General features: G+C 40.2%; 1 protein-coding gene across 1 annotated transcript in view; it reads right to left on the reverse strand.

The window, feature by feature from the left end:
• The window catches only part of psme4b (proteasome activator subunit 4b), a 51,220-nt gene that overhangs the window by 21,477 nt on the left and 19,938 nt on the right, over nucleotides 1-9,805 (reverse strand). Inside the window, exons 3-13 of the mRNA XM_010777686.1 lie at nucleotides 7,797-7,948; nucleotides 6,108-6,152; nucleotides 5,736-5,885; nucleotides 5,016-5,079; nucleotides 4,424-4,498; nucleotides 4,197-4,319; nucleotides 4,014-4,106; nucleotides 3,480-3,658; nucleotides 2,277-2,363; nucleotides 1,482-1,668; nucleotides 1,015-1,104 (exon numbers count right to left, since the gene is read on the reverse strand). Of these exons, the coding sequence (XP_010775988.1) occupies nucleotides 1,015-1,104; nucleotides 1,482-1,668; nucleotides 2,277-2,363; nucleotides 3,480-3,658; nucleotides 4,014-4,106; nucleotides 4,197-4,319; nucleotides 4,424-4,498; nucleotides 5,016-5,079; nucleotides 5,736-5,885; nucleotides 6,108-6,152; nucleotides 7,797-7,948 (1,245 nt within the window). The remainder of the gene's footprint in view (nucleotides 1-1,014; nucleotides 1,105-1,481; nucleotides 1,669-2,276; nucleotides 2,364-3,479; nucleotides 3,659-4,013; nucleotides 4,107-4,196; nucleotides 4,320-4,423; nucleotides 4,499-5,015; nucleotides 5,080-5,735; nucleotides 5,886-6,107; nucleotides 6,153-7,796; nucleotides 7,949-9,805) is intronic.

A 9,805-nucleotide genomic window follows, 5' to 3' on the forward strand; every position in this document is an offset into this window, starting at 1 on the left:
GCCGATCACGTGATTTTCAAAAGATCGGAATCGGGAGGAAAAAAATCGGGATCGGGATTTTTCTTTTTTTTCTATTTTATTTTTTCAAATACTTTTTTTTATATTTTGTATTTAATGTTACAAAACAAAAATGACCATGTTCAAGTCTTAAAGTCATCCTGAGACCTTAGTTGTGGTTTCAAATTACACAACATCATGTATGTGTTGCTTCTTTGGGGCTTGTTTTCATAGACCTGGTTGCTTATTTCTCTCAAATCTGGCAACAGAGTGGGCAGGGCGCAGTGTCTAATTGTAGCAGTAAGCTAACGAGTACTGAAAGTTTATTTTGTTTTGATCCAATGCTGCACAACTGAACTGATCCAATGCTGCTGTGAAAGAAAGAAGCTATATCCATGTTGGATAGAATAACCAATTTAAATAAAAAAATAACCTTAAGGGACAACTTGAATGATTTTTTTTCTCTTAATGCATTGCATAAAGATCGGATCGGGAAAAATCGGTATCGGCAAATTGTCAAAATCAAATGATCGGAATCGGATCGGGAGCAAAAAAAGGTGATCGGGACATCCCTAGTTGAGGGAACAAAACTCGGAACCTTAGCTCCATCTGTAAATATGTACGATATCAAAGTTTGTACAAACGATCAAATCCAACAGTTGATGAGATATTTCAGCGGTTGACCAACCTCAAAACGTTAAAACATGTTGAATTGATGATTACTTTTTAGCTCTACTGCATATGCCAGATTTCTTGTACTTGATTACTTTCGATTCTCTGTACTAAACACATGTTTTGTCTCTATCCCCAAAATGATACAGATGTTCAATATCCAGTCCTCTTGTATCATTTTTTGTAAAGAGTAATAAAATGAAGGCTAAAAAACAGCACTGATTAAAAAAAAAAAATACACCCTTGACCACAGTGGTTTTCTGTTCTCCTTCTCTGTGTCCTTCTCTCAGTGCGTGCGTGCGTGCGTGCGTGCGTGCGTGCGTGCGTGCGTGTGTGTGTGTGTACCTCCGTGAGATTGCTGTGTTGAGAAGGAGCAGATGAACAATCCACTAAAGGCACCAGCGTGCTGAGGGTAGCGATGAACTGGAAAGTTATCTGGACGGAGAAAGACAACGAGGAACGTGGTTAAATTACATCAACTGAAGTGATTAAGGCCCTGTGCTAAATAGCCTACCAGATGTCAGTGGAATCACTTTTTTCAAATGTATAAATTCAATCTGGTGTGATGGATTAATGTAGTCTGGAGACAATGAGAACACAAAGAAAGAAAAGCAATCCATTTTACAATCCAAGCCGAAACTGAGGACAGTGCCGCAGTAATTGCGAGTTCTTCAAACTGAGATATTCATTCCACTTTCAGGAATTATTAAAAGGATATACGAGAGTGCACGAGAAGGGAATTTAATCAGCAATAGCTCTATTGTCTACTTGTCTGACAAGTCCTCTTCATAATCAACACATCCATGACTCACCATGCACTTGCTGAAGTCATTGGGGTCAACCCCCGGCAGAGAGCCCATGAGCAGGGGGAGCACGTGCGCACGGCCCTCTGGGTAATGGTTGGTTGGGGAGACCAGGCTGCGAGCCATGCCGATCATGCAGCTGAGAGTGGCGGTAAGGGTATGAGGCTCCGTCAGTGTCTCCATCGCTGCGTACATCCTTTTAAACACAAGACTCCAGGAGGTAAATTCAAATATGTGATGACGGAACAGTTTAAGGGGGTCACAGAGGGACAATGCATGGTGGTCTCCTGAAAACAACTAAGCTTATTATGATTCTGCCTGCTCACCAACACTCTCAGACCCAATTTGAACTCCTTCTCTGAGACATACAGTAACTCAAAACAAAACACCCATCAAGGATGCACATGCTATTAGATTTTGGGTGACCTACAATGCTAAAGGATATCATTTTCAGATTTTTCAAAAGCAAATCAACATGTACTGTATAAGTACATGTATATATATAAGAGTTTTCTTCATGTATTGGCACACACTCTTGTGAAAGTAGTCTGTACAATCATGTGTACATTGCAAAAAGGAACCACTAATGGCTAACTCGGAATACTTTAATGATGCCAATTAAAACATATATAAGCAAATATAAACTTCATAGAGCATCACTATCTGCTGTAACCGGCAACATTTATACAGTACTTCCTGTAAACAATGCCTAAAAATAACGCATTTTATGGGAACTGCGAGTTCTACAAAAAATGTGAGCGGTTGAGCTAATGTTCTTTGGAGATACTTCTGACAAACACTCACTTCTCAAGAACAGCTGGTATGGTGAGTTCTGGTGTGAGGAGAGCCAGGTTCTGAAGAGCGAAGGCTGCATCCGCACTGCCGGTTTTACTGCACATAGCAACAAAAGGGCAGATGAACAACAGGGTCAACAACCACACACATACAAGGTAGATAATCACAAATGACGTGTCTTGGTCCAGATTAGATTTGTAATCGCTGATGCTTTGTGGGTTAACTGGTCAGTGAGACACAGCAGGATTTGGACTAGTTATATAAATGAGCGATTTTCTTAAATATTAAGGTTAAGTGCAACTCTTGTTTTAACTACAATTCAACTACATTTCTGTGTTTTCATATATATTACTTCCTTATAAAAAACACTTTAGAATAATGCTTTTAGGTTACCATTATTCGACAGTCTCCAAAACCAAAGGATAAAATAAAAAAAGTGCGGTTAAAAATAATGCAGACAGAATCTATTTCAAGACCAAAACCAGGCTCAAAAATGATTGTCTGGAGAAATACTGGTTATTAAATGTGGATTTTCAAAACCACCGGCTGTGAGTGTGCTGCAGATTTCTCACACCTACCTCCACAATGACACCTGTGGTGTCTATTCCTGTCTGTAGTAGAAATACTTTCTATCAGCCTTCCCACTTAGCACAAAGTTGGCTTGCACTGTCTTTGATTTTAAATGTCATCTTACAACCTATTTTTACAGACTGGCTTCTACTTCTTTTTCAGTTTCTCTCTCCCTTTTGTTGTAGTGTTATTTCACTTTTTCACTTATAGTTTTCTGCTCTGTTGAATCAATATTTGCTGAATTATTTTTCTTGTTTAAGGTTTATCATATATATATATATATATATATATATTACATGTCACTATATATATATATATATATACTTTTGTTATCATCTTCTTACAAATGTGTACATCTTGCTTTCTTTGCTCTGATCATCATGTCATGTTGAGTTTGGTTCAATAGTTTTCTTATCGTATTTATATTATCTTGTGGAGCTTATATCATATATGAATGCATATGCCTTTGTGTGTATATATGGGAATACGTATTTAAACGTTTGGATGTACATGTGTTCACCCTTATAGTAATACCTTTCTCAAGGTGTTAACGTTTCTTTAGAGACACAGGTGTAAGTTGAACCATGGAAGATTGGGTACATTTAGGAAGGTTATTGTTTGCAATCTGCCATTGTGCATTACCTGAACATGGCCAGCAGGGCGGCCCCAGTGAGGCTGCGAGTGAACTCCTGCAAGTCTTCATCAGTCAGTTTCTGACAATCAGGGACCAGCATGATCCAGCTAGGGGCAGCGTGACGCTCCCGGTGCACACGACGCACAACACTCGCCGGGAGACGCTGAAGCAGCCGCATCAGTCGGGCCTGCAGGCGCAAGACACACACACACATATACACACACACACTCACACAGAGACACACACACACACACACACACACACACACACACACACACACACACACACACACACACACACACACACACAACATTAGTGTTATCATCCAAAGACACATTCGCAGAGTCTGCTGTAAACAGATTTGTGATATCGCTCTTTTCTCCGGCAGTCGTGCATTTCATTATAATGATATTGGTGTGAAGAGACTCAGCCAAGTCCTGAATGACAGGTTATAAATCAAAGGAGTGTGACAGCAAGCGGCTGAAAATGTCCTCTCTCAGAGTGTCTGCATGTTTGTGTGTGTGAGTGAGATAGAGACTTACCTGCCAGCGACCATGATTGGAGGGATGGTAGAAGGAGGCGATGCTGTTTAAGAGGCAGGTCAGCTGCTTCTGTGCAGGGTTTCCTGGTCCTCCCTGCAGGAATACAAGTCATGTTGTAGCAATAATGAAGCAGAAATTAAAATATATGTTTTTAAATGTATTTTTTGGAGAATAACTGTGTACCAGAAGTGCTGAGATCCATAAAACCAAGTGTCCAATGTCATAGTAGTTGGTGAGATACTGCGGTGCGACCATCTGACTCACCCCAACTGGAAGGTTCAAACTGCGCAGGATCCTGGTGAAGATCTACACACACACAATGCAGATTCTCATCTCACTCACAAGACCCAGGAGTCCCCATTAAAATACATTCACAGACACAATTGTACACAATTCTGCTCATGACTCACTGTGGGAATATAAGGGGTCCAGTGGACGTAGCCGATGTTATCGTTAGCGAGGCGAGCAAACAGGTTCACTAGGTGCTGCAAGACAACACCAGACAAACACTCACAGCAGCACAGAGAACATTCCCAGAAGCAAAGGCCAAGAATTAAATATAACCACTTTGAAAAAAAAGGAGATGTTTGAAAAGGGAGGAAGTTTGCACAGCTGCATGAAAGTAGAGCAGACGCACACATGGAAAATCTTATCTGCATGCAGAGTGGAAACCTCCAATGCTCAAACAACATTTCAATCATGAACGTCAGGAAATATGTGTCATTCCAAATGACTGTATCTATTTCAAGGAAACTGGAAAGCGATGGGATTCATTGCACAATCATTTAAAAATGTTTCTAAAAATCCACCACTTGCTGTTGCAGATTTGTGCAGACATTTGAGAGGTGGGATTTCCATTAATCTCAACCTCATTTAACTTTGCTGTAACTTGAACTTTGAAGCCAGTAAACAGTGAACTAAGAGTCAAATACATATCTTTAATTTCTTAATAAATACAATGCATGTTTTGTTTTCATATGTGTGTGTGTATGATTGCCTTACCCCTTCCCAGCTCGGCAGATTTTGCACTGATATCCAAAGGTTTATTAATTCATCAAACCACAACCTGCAAACACAAAAAACAACAAAATGTTATTCTCACAGCTGAAGCTGATTAGATCCACCCTCATCTTTCTCCAATTCCCCAAAATAAGAAGAGAGACTCCCTCTCCCTCCCTCCCTGAATCGATTCTGGAGAAGAAAGAAAAACAAAAGTGGAAAAATAGAGTGTTATAGATGATGTATTGTGGAAACTGTGTGGAAACTGCTTTTAAATCCAACACTAAATCCAGATAAATAGCTTGCAAGGGAGAGAACACACTGAAGAATGTGGTGAACGCTGTGAAGAGGCTCGGCAGCTGGAACACAGCCATGAAGGGTGCAGAAAGAGGGGTAAAGGTTTTCTAAGGCTACAAAATCATAACGAAATAAAAAACAGAGGTGAAAGCTCTGCTAACACAAAAATAACATAATTATTATACATAATCGTAACTCCCAGGCGTAGATACAAAAATTGAGGTTATACATGACACATAGTCATGAGTTCCATACAAAATGCCCCTAAAAATGAAACATATTCTACCTTTTCTATGCTGGTAAGATTAACCCTTAAATAAATAAACAAATTGTGCTTTTTTAAAACCCTATGTGCTAGCTCTGGCAAGCTGCACTTGGGCGTATAATCCCTTTTCTAAATGGAGCCATTGAAGTTGGCCCACTTACTGGAAGCCCTGGCTGTGTTCCTCCTGGGGCATGATCGTGGGCAGGAACAGCTCCATGTTGCTGATGGCCTTCTGCATGACCATGTCAAACACACACAGCAGGGGGCGCCACTCATCCAGCATCTCCTGGGTGCAGGATGCAGGGAAATACCTTGAACAATTCACACAAACACACACACACACACACACACACACACACACACACACACACACACACACACACACACAGCAAGAAAAAACGTGAGGACAAATATATGCAGACAGACTGCCGATACAAGTACACACATTGATCTACAGCGCGCAGCTCAAATGGAGATCAAAGCAACACATTATCCAGAACACAAATGACATGATCACAGAGGATGAGACTTACAGTCTGCAGCTTTTGATCAAAGCCTTCAAAATGTGGTCCACCGAGCTGCAAACAAGCAGAGAGAGGAGGTGTGTGAGTGTGTATGGGAAGGATTTCTGTTCTAACGATGTTATGAGATCCACATAAAAAACCTTAAACACTCGGGCTGCAACTAAGAATTACTTTCATAATTTATCAGCTAGTTGTTCAATTTTCAGAACAGAACGAGTGCCCATAAAAACTCAAGGAAATGACTGAGCTTGACCAACAATACAAAGAAGTGAAACTAAAAAGGAACGAATATTTTTTAAATAAAATAATGTTTGGCAATGTGGCCGTTGACTTTACTTAATCATTATGTATTGGAGCTCACACTAACTTCTTTAGCAAACTGTCATGAAGTCAGTGTGTTTGTTTTGCCAGGCCATGTAAAATTGAAAAAAAATGATGCTAGTAGTTCACTGATTCAAGTGAATTTAGTCATTTTTGGACAGATCTAAGCTAAGAGTTATAATCTGTTTCCAGAATTTATGCTAAAACAAGTAAGCTAGCTGTTACATTACATAACATGTCAATTGTTAGACGCTATTATTATTACATGTTACTTGTTAGACGCTTTTATCCAAAGCGACTTACATACTCAATACTGTGGACAATCCCCACAGGAGCAATTTGTGGTGAAGTGTCTTGCCCAGGGACACAACAACATGCTGACAGCAGTGGGGTTTAAACTTGTGACCCTCTGATCTGAACACCAACGCTCAACCCACTGCGCCACACGCCTCTGATAGGAGTGGCTTCGTTATTAGCGTACATACATTTTGGTTTTGCCAGGCCATGTACTCTCCTATTCCCCAGCCATGCTATTCTCTACCTGTCCACCAGATGTCCTCAGACCTCCTCACTAGTCACATGACTCACATTCACCTGCTCACCTGATTCCACTTCCCCTAATCAGCCCTGCAATAGCCCCTTTTCCCAGTCAGCGGCCATTTTGTCCATCTTGTTGTATCCTGTATCTGCCTCTGCCTGTCCGGTTCTGGTCAATTGGGATCATCTGTTACTTCTTTCTGGACTTCATACCCATGCCTGTAAACTTTTGATTCTTTGTCCAGTGATAGTCATTAGAAGCTTTTTGAAGCTTTGGGACTCAAAAACATACTGTACGGCGGCTTGCAAAATGTATAGCTACGTTTTTTATCTCTAAAGGATACACACAAACATTCTGTGGTATCATTCTTCATCTCTACTTTAGTCATCTAATTGAACTGCCTGCCTTCACTGTCTACGGGCTAGAATTGTAATAGACTAATATAAATAACAAGCCGATTTGCTTTCTTGCAGAGAGTTACATGTGGATATGAATACTGATATGGCTATCATGTCTGTATGGAAAAGATTATGCTACAGCTAGTAGGCGACTGACTGAAGTGAATTTGTGTCATTTTTGGACAGATCTAGGCACTTACACTCTGTTTCCAGTCTTTATGCCAAAATAAGTAAGCAAATTGTTAGGGTTAGCTAAGCTTCCATACATACATAAGTGGCTTCACTCTGCAAGAGTCCATTCACATTTTTCCTAAAATGTCAAACCTTTCAGGATAAGGCTTATGTTGGCAGTAACTCCAAACTAGACATAAAACGGGAACCTTGGTGGAAGTAAAAATACAATCTATCAAAACAGTTCAATGCAAAGGTACAACATCATACTTAGGGAACCAGACGAGTCCAAGGTGTTCATTTTTGGAGTAGACAGCCCTCTCGTACAGAGCATAAAGGGGTCGCCACGGCAACTGTAGGTCATCCCTTGACAGCAGTTCCTTCTTCCTGTTGAAAAATAAGCCAATTATTAGCTGCCTGGCCTGGTTATAAAATACCTTTGCAGGACTTTACTAAAATTATTTGAAATTCAAACCTTGGGGAAAAAAAACACCCGGTCAAGAAAAAATGTGGGTTAAAATGTTAGATGGAAGTGAGAAACTGCAGGGAGTCTGAAGGAGTCTGTAATTGCAGGAAAATGAGTCACTACCTCAAAGGCAGTGCTCGGCAGCTAACTTCTAGGCATGTCTGCAAACACAGCACTGATTCTTTGAAGTCAATAAAGCATACCTGAACTGACAGCTGCAGACATTAGTAATTTGCAGGTGTAGACTCAGCTGGAAGAAAATATATTACAACACTCATACATGGCTGAATAGAAAGGAGACACAGCATGCTGTCAAGTTACCTGGTTAATGGTGATTTTTGACAATCTGTTACGCTTTTAAGTTGAAACTAACTAATAAGTGCTTCATCATTTTTGAAGATGTTTTTAAATCCTCCTGAGAAACTTCCACATTGCTTTCTTTCAATGTTTTTAGATTACGAGCTCCTGCACAAAATTTCCACATCTTCACATTCCTCTTGTATCCGTTCTCCTTCATCTTAAGGGAATGGAACAGACTCATTGGGGTGATTTGAAGAGTGTAGGAAAGAAGAGACAATTGGGAAAATAACGGTAATGTGCAAGGGATGACAGGAAAAAAAACAAAAAAGTAGCCAATTGAGATGATGTTGAGTATCAAATTCATCTCTCCGCTGTGGGACTAAAACACCGAAGCCCAGATCTTTCTGTCTTAATCTAATGCAGTGGTTCTCAAACTTTTTCTGTCAGGCCCCCCTTTTGGAGAAAAAAAAAAGTCGGGCCCCCCCAACACAAATAGTCACCTAATGGGCCAAGTTAACATTTATTAAAAATAAATCAATATGAACGTGAGCATTCCTTACAAAAAAATAAAAAAATCACTTTGCTAGAACAGTGAATAAAACAATTCTCCATAAGTCTGTGTGCTCCAAAAATAAATACATAATACAATTTGCTAGAACAATAAGTTATAATACTGCAAAAAAATGAAACGAAAGAAAATGCTGATATTTGGCAAAAAAGTGTGTCTTATCACAGCATTAGTGGCTGCAATGAGCTCCTTATACCCGTTAGCGTAGCACGCTAGCACCAGAAGCTAACAACAACGATCTCCGGTACAGGTGCGCTCTCTCTCTCTATCCTGCGCATGCACACAAAATGGCTCGTTCCACACACACACAAAGCCGAGCTTGAATGAAACACAGAGACCCAGACGTACTTGTAGGCTACTGTAGCATATTATTTTCAAATCAATCATTTTTCAAATTATGAAAAAAGTCATAAAAAATGTTCCTCCTGGTCTCTTGCGCCCCCCTGGCGTGCCCCCCACTTTGAGAAACACTGATCTAATGGAAAGCACTCAGGAAAATGACATCTAAGTTAGAACATTGTTCTGTGATTTATGTGAAAGTAGTGGGAACAACCGGTGACTAATGGAAAGTGATGAATGTGGCCATCTTGGAGAATATCATGCAGTCACTGGAGTAGTGACTGATCTGATCTGAGAGATAAAAGAATCACGATTTAGGTCAGGGCCCAAAGCAGGGGTGGGGAACCTTTTTCCTCTCAAGGGCCATTTCAATTTTTACAACATCCTCCGAGGGCCGTACAAATGATTGACCTCTGCTTAAAAATACTAAAATCACAGCCCATTCATTTTGCCTTTCTTTCATGCTGTGCAAAGAAAAAGCAACCTCTTAATCCAGATATTTTACCATGACTCGCGCATGCATGCACGAGCACGGTTGTGGCATGACCACAAAACAGAAAGATATGGACACAAGATGTGTGCAAATGTATTTAGTTTCCTATTCAT

This window comes from Notothenia coriiceps, unplaced genomic scaffold, assembly GCF_000735185.1.
Source record: "Notothenia coriiceps isolate Sejong01 unplaced genomic scaffold, NC01 NC01_scaffold00018425, whole genome shotgun sequence".
NCBI lineage: Eukaryota > Metazoa > Chordata > Actinopteri > Perciformes > Nototheniidae > Notothenia > Notothenia coriiceps.